Raw genomic sequence first — 15,251 nt, forward strand, 5'->3', positions numbered from 1 at the left:
AATTCATTATAGAATCCTGGCAAGTAGGTAAACATTGTGAAGAAGAAAATGAAAACCACCGCCTATTATTCTGCTACCTAGAGAGAAGCATCGTCCAAATATTGTTTCCTTCTGGTAGCAAAGGCATAACTTGCATTTGTGTGGCAACACGATTTTATGCATGTTAGACAGCAAAGGGACAAGTCTAAATTATTAAGTAATGTCTCAAAGTGTTTATTATTTACAGATCAATTTTATCTCCTTTATTTTTTAACCTTTGCTAATTCTGTAAGGAACGCCATTTTTTTTTCATGGTTTACACCTGAAACCACAGCTTCACAAAAGTATATTTAAATCAGCAGTTGCAAAATTAACAAATCACAGAGCTCAGATGCAAACTCAATTCACCTGGCATCTCATAGCCCAGTAATCTTCCCAAGACAATCCAACTACCTCATGTATTTGGATTCCTGCTACAATTTAGTCTATTGACTAAATTAAAAGTCATTCTAAAAGTTTGCCTTAAAACACCCTCAAAGTGTTACTAAATTAAGGTTAAATCTCAAGTATAAATTTTCAAGCAATTAGTTTTGGTTTTGCCTGCACAGAACACCCCGCAGATGATGCCGAATAAAAACTATTTACACACTACCGTAGTGCATTTCTTGTAAAAATATTGGGTCTGTAGCAACGATTTGTTAATCAAATTCAGAATTTGATTTGAAATGCCTCCGGCAGGCAGCCAATCCAGTTATGAAAGAACAGAAGCAAAAACCAGAGCCCTAGTGAGTCTCCTCCAGAAGCTAGCTGGGTCCTTTGCTCTCATTAGCAAACTGGTTCCATAGGAAATCACAGCAATTGCTCCTAAAATAAAATCTCATAGTTAATTTTTCAATAAATTATTGAACTGTAGTAGACACAAAACATATACATTTTGGAATCTAGAGTTATAAAATATTCTGACATGTTTTAATATAAACAGGAACATTTCCAATGATTGCTTGGATCGAAAATGTTTTTCCCCTTGACATTTGTTTATACTTCCTAGGAAAGAAATTCTATTTGTGGATAACTGAATAACACAAATAAACATTAGAGAGAGCTGAAAAATCAGCTTTGATTATGCATGAAAATCTACAATGTCATTGTGTACTTTTATGCCGTATTCTGATTGCCTGTTTATTTTTACAGAACTGCTGGTGAGCCTATGGAAGAGGAGCCAGCCTTGTGAAGTGCCAAGTCCCCCTCTGATATTTCCTGTGTGTGACATCATTGTGTAATCCCCCACCCCAGCACCCTCAGACATGTCTTGTCTGCTGCCTGGGTGGCACAGATTCAATGGAACATAAACACTGGGCACAAAATTCTGAACAGCAGCTTCACTTGTTCTTTGGATGGACTTGAAAGGGCATTAAAGATTCCTTAAACGTAACCGCTGTGATTCTAGAGTTACAGTAAACCACGATTGGAAGAAACTGCTTCCAGCATGCTTTTAATATGCTGGGTGACCCACTCCTAGACACCAAGTTTGAACTAGAAACATTCAGTACAGCACTAGATATTGTTAATTTCAGAAGCTATGACAGCCAGTGAAATTTTGGGCAAAACCTGAGACGTATTCATTCCTGACATTCTGATCAGCTTTTTTTGGGTAAATTTTTTTTTTCAAACAGTCTTAACTTGTTTACAGGATTTGCTTTTACTATGAACGGATAGTAATTCCACCCAGAATGTAATGTTTCTTCTTTGTTTGTTTGTTTTGTTTTGTTAGAGTTTTTTTTTTTTTTTTCTTAACTTTAACACACAGTTCAACTCTTCCTAGTAAAAGTTCAAGATGGAGACACTAGCATGAGGCTTTTTTCAGTGGAATAAACCACACTGTATCTCAAAGTCCAAATGCCAAAGGAACCTCACACACTGTTTGTAATGGTGCAATATTTTATACCACTTTTTTTTTAATGTCCATAATATTTGTGTTCTCACACACAGGCGATTTGCAATTTTGCAACTGTGTTGGAGAATGAAGTCCCCCCACCTCCCAGCCCCGCATAACATCCCTTGTTCTCATGACAGTAGATCTGAGCAAATGTTCCAGCAAGCATTTTCAGTGTCTTTGAAAAGCATGTAACCTTTCAAAGGTGGTCTTAATTTGTTGCAAATCTATTAAGGACTTATTCACTCACCTTTATTTTTCTGCCCTCTGTCAAGTTCTTTCTTCTTACCTTTCATCATTCGTTCCTACCTTTAGAAAAACTGAAGATTACCCATAATCTCCCCTATTACTTGAGGGCCTTGACTATTTAGATTATTTTGTTTATTTTCCAGGTTAACACAGTTGTTTTGTCTGATTGCATTTTATTAACTGTGAAGCTGTTGACACGAATATCACTTAAGCATCGTTGCTCAATTTTCTATATGTTTGAAATGTGTTAACAGAGGCACTGCTTATTTGTAGTCACCTTGAATTGACTTAACCTAGAAGTTGTGCCTTCATGTAAAAAAAAAACAAAAACAAAAAACAGCCTTTAAACAAGTTGCCTTAGTGTCAAAGGTTAAAAATAAAGGACATTTATTTCTGAGATTAAAAGTAACTTACTAAATATAAGTAGGTTATCCTCCTGCCTCCTAAAATTCTATTTCAACATATAACTCAAACACCTAAAGATACTGAGGTAGAGTATCTCACAGTATTTAATATCTGACAATGCTTTTGAAAGAGTTGATGTTTCTTTTTATATATTTTTCTAACTCAAAGGATATATTAAAGCCATAAGTGAAGATTGTCATGCTTTTATTCAGAAATCTGAAAGAAACCTTAATTAAAACAAGGTTTTAGGGAAGGCCATGATATGAAAGATATGGAACAATGTGGTTTTAGTTAGAGAGGACTCTAACCTGTAAATCAAAGATGAAAGATTTCACTCAAGTAGAATTATATAACTCCCTTTGTTATACAGTCAGACCATATTTTTCATGCATTTGGTTTTTTTAGGATTACCATTTTAATTTTAAAGACTTTTATTACATATACAAAAATGGCTCAATACTTGGTTTAACATAGAAATCTGAGACAGCCTTTGAAATAGGAAATCTGAAATGGAATGTAACTTAGTATTAGGTAAAAATTGCTTTCATTGCATACAGGCAAATTCAATCTAGATTCATAGTAGTAATCAATTTTTTATAAATTTTATTTTCATGATATTTTCAGAGAAATTCATACCAATCATATTTGCTAGCTTATGTTATTTTGCAGTGATTGCTTGAGGATATTTACTTAAAAAAATAGGAGAGCCAAAGGCTTAACAAAAGACTCTTCCCCATTTTAAAAAGGAAACTCATGTTTTAATTAGAAAAATAATCGTGTAGTTTTAAAATCAACTTCATAATTATAAATTTCTGTCATTACTTTTTAGTCCTCCCAGATATTTTTTAGATGTTGAATAGGAAAATAAAACAGTGTAATGCAAACATACTAATTTACTGAAGTTTCCTACAACAGTTTAGCCACATGTTTATGCCAAGCCATTAATCTGATATAGCCAAATCACTAGGACATCTCCATGGTTATTTACATTTAAAACTTGACACATTAATGAGTTAATCACACATTCTCCCATGTGACACCATACCCAATCGGTTGCACTTAGAGTCTTTCAGATACCTGGAGAAGCAAATGAACTATGGAGAGGATTATTCACAGCTGAATGTAGCTGTAAGAACAGAATGCCAGTGCTTTTTGATTATACCATTACAAGATGGAGCATAGCCCTGAGGGACAGAATGGAGGCTTTCAGAAAATATCAACACTTCTTTTGAAATAGACCAGCACTTTTTGAAAGGGTGGTTTCACTTGATATAGTTTTTCTTCACTTACAGGTTTAAATTTTATTGCTCACAATTGTTCTGAATGAGAGGCTAGAAGAGTATTATCAATTTTGCATCTCTTTGTGATCCTTACTTTGAAGAAAATCACATAGGCTCTCTCACAGTCTCATGATATCTCATACAGGGTGAACAAAAATGATTTTTCATAAATCTAGTAAATAATACTAGGAGTTTAATAAACTGTCAAACATAGTTATAAAAAGAAGTCTTAAATATTAATTTTCCCAATTGTATAATTTGGGGCTGGATATTAAACTAAAAAACACAGATCGTTTTATTAAACAGTAACCAAAATGGACTCAAAACCAGAGGCTATGTTACCATTGCTTCGTAAATCGAAAGAACATTTTGAGATGAACTGTCATTAAATATTTTAACAAGTTCATAATATCAATAGTGGGGCTGGAAGTCAGTTTTGGAGAAAATAGAGATATTTATGAAAAAATGACTACAAATCACATTTCCGTTACCAATCCTGGGGATGGAAATCTTGCCTTCAGGTTTTACTCCAGCTCTACATGACACTCTCACTAACATCTCACTGACAACATCATGGCCTTGAAAGCAGGGCATCTCCTCCCACAAAGGCTTCAGAAATTACAGGACTGGTCTCTCTTAATAGTTCGGTCCTGCTTTATTTCCAAAGGTCATTTATAAAGCCTTGTGGATTTACTGGGTTTCTTTACAGACTCCATATGGAAGTAAAATAGAATGATCATTTGGAAAGTCTCCTGGGAAAAAATTCCTCTTCAACCAGCATTTTAAAACTTTTGTTTGTTTTGAGATGGAGTTTTGCTCTTGGTGCCCAGGCTGCAGTGCAATGGTGCAATCTCGGCTCACTGCCACCTCTGCCTCCCGGGTTCAAGCAATTCTCCTGCCTCAGCCTCCCGAGTAGCTGGGATTACAGGCATGCGCACCATGCCTGGCTAATTTTTCTATTTTTAGTATAGACGGGGTTTCTCCATGTTGGTCAGGTTGGTCTGAAACTCCTGACCTCAGGTGATCCACCTGCTCGCTGAAATTACAGGCGTGAGCCACTGCACCTGGCCAAACTTATTGTCTTAATGCCAGCATTTATGTTTAGAATAATTAATTTGAATATTTCTTAGTATTTCTCTGTTGAATGTTTATTCTCAACCTATCTCAATGAAAGAAATATTAAAAGTCTTATAGACTCAAAAGAAACAAGCCAAACTTTACCGTCTTAAAAGTGATTCATTCTGAGCTTGAAATGACTCTGTCAGTGTCTGACATTGTCATTTCTAGTGGCATGTATCTTAACATTCTTTTCCTGCTTCAGGAATGAAATCACTTGTCCTGCTGAGAAAATAAGGGGAAAACAAGACAGAAGTAGAAAACAATGCACCTGTTCAACTATTTTCATAAAGCTGGCGTTTTCACTTTCAAAAGAAATGAAAACCAGATGGCCTATGCTAAGAAGTGAAGGCATTTAGTTGTCTTCAAAACCGATCAACATGGTCGTGATCATCATCAAATTTCTTGTGTTCCCAAAGGCCACTAGTATAGTACAGTCTCCAGCATTATTTTGTACAGTGTGCTGCCTTTGGAATGAAATATTATAATGTATCTTGTCACCTTCATCAACACCACCATTAAATATGTAAGTTCCTATGTGTGGCTTCTTTTTCTGGGCATATTTGCATCAAAAATCATAGCCTCCTTGCTTGCTTTTACTCCATTAAATGCTTTATGAAGCAGAGCATGATTGTCAAGTGGCCAGAGGATGGTATTTGTAAGTGAACAAGGTACACTCACACATGCTATACTCATACTACATAACTTAATTTCTCCAAATCAACTGCAGTCCATTTTATCTATGATATTCCTGGCTTTGTATAATGGTTTTGTAAAATACATTAAATACAATTGAGTCAGGTATTACTATGCTGGAAATAACTAGGTCAGACAATTAAACCTAAGACTTCTGATCTGGGGCTGTTTGGACTTGATCCAACAAGGTAATAAGGTTGTTGCAATTTCTCAAACCATCTTAATTCTCAAACTGAAACATTTAGCAAATACATGATGAATCTGGTGTAAACTTACAATCTTTCTAACAAATAATGTTCTTTCAACTCTTCTCTACTTTTTCTGCCTAACAATCTATACCAAATTGCCCATATCTAAGCAATCAAAAGTTTCTGAACTCTCTACATTACGTTTCCTTAGTAGAAATGACCTTGACAACTTATTTTCTGAGATACCACTAGGCCTACTGTCTTTCATGCAATTTAATATAAACACTTTGATAGACACTCTATCTTTTGTTTTTTATCTTTTTTCAAGAGCCACTTGACTTTTTCGAATATTCTTAAAAGATAGATTTAGTTATCGTATTTTGGTCTACAATTTTGGACTTGGCAGTTTATTTTACTAAGCAGAATTATTCTTTTTGTTTCAAGCATAGTTTGCCATCAATCTTGCTACTCCCTAATCATGTTGTGCTAGTTATTGTGTAGAGAAAATTGTACATATATTACCTTGTCCTTTGGAAGATGTCTTTGAGTCAAACCCACAAGCATGAACTCTCACCTGAAGGAAAACTGGCAAAGGAGGAACTGTAAATCAATATGTTTTGAAAGGAAGAGATTTCCAGACTTTTCAAAAAAAAAATTGGAATCCTTTTATTTTTTTGTTTAGGCCTTAGGCACAATAGAAGCAAATGTTGCAAAGTCAAATATAATAGGGAGAATTCAATGTTTCCTGGGACATTGTGGTCATGTCTTGAATTCCCTTCTTGGAGCTCGCATTTTATGACAATTCATAGAGATCTTGCAGCAATATTGGGCTATTGGTTTTACTAACTTAAAATTCAACAGAAATGGAGTAATTTTAAAAAAACAAAGAATTAAGAATTGCAAAATCTGAAGTGGAATGGCACTTCCTTGGGTATGTAAGGGTTGTTTTTGGATAAAACTCCCCATTTGTTCTTCCTACACTTTAATAGTCTCAAATTCCTTCTGGGGAAGCAACGTCAGTGTCTACCTCCACAATAAGTATGATATAGGAAATTGCCCTTTCAGTGGTTTCTAGGTATAACAAACAAACCGTTAAAAATGAGTGACCATTTTGGAGGTTACAGCCTTAGCAGTCTGTGTCATTTGAAAGCAAATGTCCTGATATTTTTAAATAAGGTAGGCAGGGCAGGCAGGAAACCAATATTTATTACTTTTGTGATTAAACACTCTAGACCAGGCTTGTTGATGTGTAGGCCAATAATCTAGAATTTTTGGCTAAGTGTAAAATAAAAATGTCTTTTCTATTGTGGTCTGATATCTGTTTCTGTAATAAGATCAGTTTGTTGTCCTCTGTGCACCAGTGGTTTTGCCCTTAATTTTTTTTGGCTAGCATCACCAAGATCTGTCATCCAGAGCTGCTGAGAAAAATACATGTTGCCAAACTTTTCTTAAAATTGTGCTGCCAGTGGTATTTTCCCAGATGTGAAAAATAATCTAATAAAGGATTAATACCTAATAACAATACCATTGTTGAACATGCTCATGGAATGTCCACCTTCTTCTGATTCCTTTTTTGTATTTGAAAATGCAATGGTGTGTTCCAAATTATCGTTGATGTTGTTAATGTCATGACTCTCCTTTGAAGAGAATAAAAGATTCCCCTTTGTTTTGTGTTTTCTACTGAATTAGATTTGCCTCTAGTCCTATGTGAATAAAAGCTATTTGAAATAAAAGTGTTCTTATTTTTCTATGTCCTTGGTGCCTACCATTAGACTCTGGATAGCAAATATTTTATGAATATTTGTTGGATAAACAAAATATTATGAATCATGAATTACTATAAAATGTACTATTTCATTTTCAAAAAAAAAGATTTACTTGTGAGTAAATCTCCCTTACAATAATGTGAAAATTCACAAAAGAAGAAGTAAATTAAAACAGAGTTGCTATTTGATTGTAGTTTGATGGTTAGAATAAAGAACAATAATAACTACCACTGATTAAGTACCTGCCACGTGCCTGTCACTCTACTGAACACTGTACCTGGATGATACTTAACCATCACATGAACACTGCATCATAGGTGTTATTAGTCTAACTTAGAGATGAGAACATCAAGCATTAAAATGGTTAACACATTGTTACAGTGAGAGACAGGATTTGACCCTTATCTACATGTATCTATCTCTAAAGTCTATCCTTTCCAGATGTATGTATGACACATCAAAGATGACACACTAAAGATATTCTTTGACTAAAAAACTATGATTAACCTTCAGAACAGACTGTATGCTCAGTCTTTGCTAAGTTTTATTAAGTCATTTAAATGGATCTGGTAATTGTGGCTAGATTTGTACAGTAAGTACAAGTTAAAAAGTTGTTGTTTCTATTCCTATATCAACAACTTTCTCTAATCTAGCCAAGAACCCTAAGATATCTTTAGAGCACATACTCCAAAAACCGTTTAAATATTCCAAGACCAATACTTATTTTTGTATTTTATAACCCCCTGCAACGTTTAACATTATAAAATGTAACTGTTTCCAATGGACAATGGTTTGGGTTCCTTCTGGGAAAAGATAGTAATATTTTGTCTAACAAAAGGCAAACTTGAGATGGAGTAGGTGGGTAGACTGGGTTTCAATGGTAAACACCTTTGGTTTAATCAGATTTGTCAAATGGCAAATGTTACTTTGTGGTTCTGTGTTTCATTTAAGTTTCCATGGTAAAAAGCGAGCAATTGAAGAAGTGGAGCCTATGTTTAAAAAGTAAGAATGAATGTCATATTGTTATTTTAAAAGAGTGGTATGTAGTTGAAAAAGGAAGCCCAAAGAATATCTGTCACTACTTAACACTTCTGTGGTGCTTTAGGGTTATTGAACCCAAAATATTTCCAAATATAGTAATTACCCCTCAACTTTGTAATACCAATAGGCTATGCAAATTCCTAGGTCCTCCAGGTTGACCATAAATAGATAATTCCCTTCATGTCCTAATAATTACTTTGGAAAAGACTGACAGCTGTTCTTTCAAATGTCCTAAGAAAAGGAAAGTAAGATTCAGGAAAAGAGATGAAAAGATTAATGAATTCCTTCTGTAATCTTTAAAAAAAACCTGGAGAAATAAGAGGATTTTTAAAAAGATTACATGTACCTTAGATCAAATCAAATTTAAAGGTCTTAGTGTATCTAGAAAAGGTGTTATTAACTCCATAATGAAAGCTTATACATTTAAAATATAATCCCATATATATTTGTCCTAAAAAATATTTTTTCCAAAAAAAATAAGGTTTAAAAACTTAAGATGTGATAAAGTGAATCAATTTAATGGTATAATAAAAAGTAAATCTTTTAATAAGTTAATTATGTATTTATGAAGATTTATTCTTAACCAAATGTGAAGACTTTACATCCATGTAAAATGAGGTTGTTTCCTTTAAGAATGTGTATTTTTAGTGCACAATTTTTATTTTTTCTCCTTGTTAAACAGGTTTTGTTTTGGTTGTTTCATTTATTCTAAAAATAAAAATATTAATAGTTATTTACCACTTACCCTGTGCTCTTGTTTAAATCTCACAACGAACCCATGAGAGGGGTAATTTAATGGATGAGTAGATTACAATTTAAATGCCAGAACAAAGATCATCTTCTTTACTGCTATCCAACTAGTGCATACAATGTAATCAACATTCACTGACAGCCTACAATATGTCCTAAGTATTCAGTACTTGTTCTCAGAATAGCATGGAAAATAGCAAGAAAATTGGCAATATAACTATATAAAGGAAATGAAAATTTCATTAAATCTCCATCTGATATAACTACAAAAGAAATATTACCACAAAATAGGTTTGGCTTTAGAATCGTGTGATACAAATACTGTCTAAAAAATATGACTTCTCTTTTTCCTTCATAAAATTATAATAGAGAGGCAGAGATACAATAGATTTAAGAAACGTGTGGTCAAGAAAGTCGACATGTTTAGAATATTTGTTCAAGTCCCTTTCATCCCTGAGGTCTACCAGATAAGCATTCAATTAAGAAGATGTAATGTTAAGATGTATAAAGACAGGAGATTAATTTTTTTAAAATTTTTTTGTATTATACTTTTAAGTTCTAGGGTACATATGCACAATGTGCAGGTTTGTTACATGTATATACATGCGCCCTGTTGGTGTGTTGCCCCCTTTAACTTGTCATTTACATTAGGTATATCTCCTAATGCTATCCCTCCCCACGTCTCCGCACCCCACGACAGGCCCCGGTGTGTAATGTTCCCCATGACAGGAGATTAATTTTGTAGAAATCCTTAAAAAAAAAAAAAAAAAAAAAAATAGAAATTGCTTTCTAAATTCCAGTCATTTGCTTTTCTCCCATTATTTTGTTTTAAAAAATTAGTTGTTTATAATTTCTGGAGAAACACGTCCCCAACAGTCAAATTCTTTAATAACCAATTTGTCTTCACTCCATTGCTCCTTAATAAAGCATAATTTCCAAACTCTTTTACTTTTCAAAGCACTGATCTTGATAAGCAGTATTTTTAATTCTTTCATCAGACCCCAAATCCTGATAGGCTGTAACACCCTCAATCAGGCAGATTGTACTTAGAGGTGGTCTCTGGGCCATTAATGCTGTGCTACCATTTTGAAGTTTTAATTTTCCTATTTTAAAATTCAGCCTGTGTTTAACTAGATACATTCAAACTTCTTTTTCATGGTTACATACAGTACCCTTTCTCCCACTAGACTATTAAATTTAGCTCAGAAGTCCCAAACAGCCAAAAACACTGCTTTGCAATTAGTACATACTTATAAAGGATGGCTAGATGCTATAAAGTAGTCATTTCTTGTCACTAATTCTTTTAAGCTCAATGGAAAGTGGATGGAAAAGTATGTGGCGCCACATATTAATAATCTGTGTTAAAAAATCAGTGTCATTGGTGTTGAGATCAAACCAAGTCAGATGTTTACAGCTTTAAGAAACAATTTTGGCCAGGCACGGTGGCTCACGCCTGTAATCCCAGCACTATGGGAGGCCAAGGTGGGTGGATCACCAGGTCAGGAGTGCGAGAACAGCCTGACCAGCATGGAGAAACCCCGTCTCTACTAAAAATACATGGGGTTGCATGCCTGTAATCTCAGCTACTTGGGAAGCTGAGGCAGGAGAATTGCTTGAAACCGGGAGGTGGAGGTTGCAGTGAGCTGAGATCACTCCATTGCACTCTAGCCTGGGCAACAAAAGTGGAACTCCATCTCAAAAAAAAGAAAAGAAACAATTTTAAAAGCAGATAAGTGTACAAATCTTGTTTATACTCTAACAATACTCAAGTTTAGTAGATGTATTCCCAGAGTATTTCCAGAGAAGAGAATGAAGGCCTGGGAATCCAGACTTTTAGTTTCCAGCTCTATTTCTACAACAACCTCGCTTGTGACATTTGGCAAGTTCATTATCTTCTCATAGGCCTTAATTTCTTTGTTATTTCCTACTTAATGATTTGAAAGTTATACATCCAACTTTTATTATTAAAAAATATACATTATATGTCTATTATTTTACTCACACTAGTCAAATGCAGCATTGACTTAAAAGTCAGTTTTCTTAACTACACATGTCTACTCTCCACTTGCAGAAAATAAGGACCACAAATTGTATTGAGTCCTACATATTCTATTTTATCCTACATCTCATTATTGCCTTGCATTTAGTTTCACTTAATTTTTAAACCAATTAGAGCAATTATTGATATATATGTGTGACCATTTACATAAAACCAGTTATAATAATACAAAGGTTGTCAATAAGTATTGCCAATAGCTTTGCTCAATAATTTTGGTTACACCTCTTTTCTTTCTTCTTTCAGGATGGGAGTGATTAACTTTCTTCTAGCTTGCCTGTCTGAGATGAATTTATTTTTTATTTTTTGGCCTCACTCTTGAATGATCATGACTGGGTATAGAATTCTAGATTGCCAATTATCTTTTTCTCAGCACTGTGATAACATCATTTTATTGTATGCTTGCCTCTACTTTCACTGCCAAGATGCCTGTAATTGCTTAATAATTGTTTCTTTGAAAATAATCTTTTTTCTCTTGGCATTTTAAGATCCTCTCTGTGAGCAAGTATGACTCCGTGTGTGTGCGTGTGTGCGCATGCGTGTGTGCGCATGCATGTGTGTGTAAGCTGCAAGGGACTGACTGCGTTTCCTAAGTGTAAAAATTTCATTATTTCCTGTATTCTGGAAAATTCTAAGTTATCTATGTTTGATAATAGCTCTCCTAGTCTTCTATTCCATTTTTTCCTAATTCCTGTCAGAGAGAACTCTTGTTAGATACATACTGATAAACCTTACTCCATACTTTATGTCATTAAACTTGTCTTTTACATTTTCCACTGTATTGTCTCTTTATGGTGTCTTTGAATAATTTCCTCTAAAACTGCAGGTCTAATTTTATGCATTTTATACTATAAATTTTAATTTTCAAAAACATTATTCATTTTTAAAGATGTACTTAAATTTTAAATATTCCATTACTCTAATGTCTTATTTATTTATTGCTTAGATTTGTTACCCTATATTTTAATAATTTTCTACACATTTAGTTTACAGTCTCTATCAGAGTTCTCTGGGATCTCATACTCAAGCACTTGCTTATATTAATTTGGTTACTCCTCTAAAACTATTTTATCATGAGCTAAGTTTTAGTAGGGCGTTTATCTGTGAGAATAACGTGTTATCTGGATTGAAGACATATCCCTCTCAGGTAGTTTTTTATTTCCTTCTGACAGGCATTTCAGTAGTTTTACTACCTAGGACCACTTTAATGCTTGTTATTACTATTTTGCTTATGGATTATTTGGTTATTTGACTAATATAAATTTAAATTTAAAAATCTTTGTTCAGGCTTAACAATCTCAGAAGAAACTTTTTATACCCACCCAGTCTCCACAAAGAAACAACCAACTTCCTCGTCATTCTGTCATCAGTGGGAAGACATTTTGTCGTTCTACTCTCCCACCTGGAAGCAGCCTGTCAAGGTTCCTGGTCAATTGTGAATGCCTGTGATAGGATGAGCTTCTCAGTTTCAATTATCTATCTCAAGAAGTCCAAGAGTTCATCTTCTGTCTTTATGTAGGTATTAAAACATAAACCCTTGGGTTACTTACACTGGCAACTTATACTCCACAACCCCATCCCAAGCCAATGACAGCATCAACTCTCCCACATGCCACTTTCTTTTTCAGTGTCTTCTTCTTTCCTGGTATTTCTAGCACTGAATTTAGCTATGCATTTAAAAGAATATTCCACTCAGCATCTCTTGAACATTATGGCAGGGGTGTTGCAGTTTATCCGGTCTTTCACATTGATGAGAATTGCAAGTGGCCTCAGTTTCCAGCCATGAAAGGACATCTCTAGGGTTCTCTTTAGCTCTGTTATTCTGCAAATTCTTCATATGTATACAATTGACACTTTAGCTTCTGAAACTGCTAGTCATTCCATTACTTGAAAGAGCTCTTCACTGTGGATAACGGGCAGCCAGTGCCTTAACAGTTTTTGACAAACTGAAAATGATTAAAAAGTTTGCAGGCTGCTTCCATAGAGAAATTACAAATTAGAAACACATAGATCATCTGCAGAGATTTAATGTTTAATGCAACCACTGAAAACCGCCTCTGACAATGGGTGCTGGTAGTCCTTTCTTTGGTGTTATGTGTTTAATCTTATTGCTGGTATCAAATAAAAAGGGGAGGGAACAGTAGTGAGTGCCACTTGTCTGACCCTTAGAAATGAGGTTCATTTTCTTCACTGTCAAAACATGACAGGAAAACACATACTCGTTACATGTTGAAGAGTGAAAGATTTGAGCTAATGCTTGGCAGGAACATACATAGCTGAGGTTTCATTTCTTTGTACATACTGTGGCCATGTTAAAGTTCAAGCTGCACATTCCTTTCTGGTGAAAAAGAGATTTAATGAACATACTACATGTTCTTTTAGCTGCTAAATGACATGCATCTTCTCCTTATGACTACTTTTTTTGAGTATCTTGGAAATATTGTGTGTGGCTATCTTTCTGACTAAAAAGTACTCATTGAGAAGGACGAGGAGCCATTACTGTGGGACAAAAACATTTTCCCTCAAAAAAGAATGTACAAGCACACAAAAAAGATGTGGGATTTTTATGAATCATATCCTGTAATTTTTCACTTTTTTTCCAGCTACCTCCTTCTCAGAACAGAATCCAAGAAAACCAAAGAAAACTATTTGTGCTGTGTGCAAAAATTTTGCCAAATTGAATTACATAATTCATCTAGCAGATTTGATGAGTTCCTGGATGCAATTTGCAAATTTGCATTTTGGGCAGAAGAAAATAATGCATTTGTTATATATGAAAAAACACAGTGTTTGTTACCAAACCATATTTTGTAATTGCTCAGGAATGTCTCTGTATATATGTATAGTGTGTGTACTTAGGCATGAAACTTGGCTATTTATCATGTATACTTCAGAATATTTTACAGTGCACATAGTGAACTATGGAATCATATTAATGAATTTCTAGAAACTAAGCATTTTTATACAAATTATGATATTGAAATATTAGTTAAATATGTTAATTAAATATTTGGCCAACTTTTTTTTTTTTTTTTTTGAAATGGAGTCTAGGTCTGTCGCCAGGCTGGAGTACAGTGGTGCAATCTCAGCTCACTACAACCTCTGCCTCCCGGGTTCCAGTAATTTTCTGCCTCAGCCTCCCAAGTAGCTGGGATTACAGGCACATGCTACCATACCTGGCTAATTTTTTTCTATTTTTAGTAGAGATGGGATTTCACCATCTTGGCCAGGCTGCTCTTGAACTCCTCACCTCTTGAACTCCACCTCGGCCTCCCAAAGTGCTGGGATTACAGGCATGAGCCACCACGTCCAGCCTTGGCCAACTTTCAAAACTCCTAGGTAAAAGAAGTATTCTAACATTGATGTAGCATACCTGGATTCATGGTATATTACCCACCATTTATTAAACATTCTAAATTACAGGGGGAAAGTACCATCAACTAGATGGTAGAATAGGGTGCTCCAGGATCTCGTTCCCTTACAGAAATATCAAGTTAACAACCAAATGCTGATAAAAATAACTTTATGGATCCTCTGGAAACTAGTCAAAGATCTACATTAACCAAGTAAATACCCAATAAAGAAAAAGCCACATTCAAACGGTAGGAAATTTCAAGTTTTACTCATCTATCTTTGCCTCACTCTTTGCACTAAGATCAGGAGGAAGTGGCCTATCTTAATCTACTTGGCTGCTGTAACAAAAGTTCATAGACTGGGTAACGTAAACAACAGACATTTATTTATCACAGTGCTGGAGGCTGGGAAATCAGAGAATAAGTTTCCAGCATGGGC

At 34.6% G+C, this 15,251-nt stretch overlaps 1 protein-coding gene across 2 annotated transcripts in view; it reads left to right on the top strand.

The window, feature by feature from the left end:
- HDAC9 (histone deacetylase 9) overlaps positions 1–2,542 on the top strand; it is a 921,220-nt gene extending 918,678 nt beyond the window's left edge. For both annotated transcript variants that reach the window (XM_011944150.1, XM_011944151.1), the window contains exon 26: positions 1,171–2,542. In XM_011944150.1, the coding sequence (XP_011799540.1) occupies positions 1,171–1,210 (40 nt within the window). In that variant the 3' untranslated portion in view covers positions 1,211–2,542. The remainder of the gene's footprint in view (positions 1–1,170) is intronic.
- Positions 2,543–15,251: the final 12,709 nt, after the last annotated feature.

This window comes from Colobus angolensis, unplaced genomic scaffold (assembly GCF_000951035.1).
Source record: "Colobus angolensis palliatus isolate OR3802 unplaced genomic scaffold, Cang.pa_1.0 Scaffold229, whole genome shotgun sequence".
Taxonomy (NCBI): Eukaryota; Metazoa; Chordata; class Mammalia; order Primates; family Cercopithecidae; genus Colobus; species Colobus angolensis.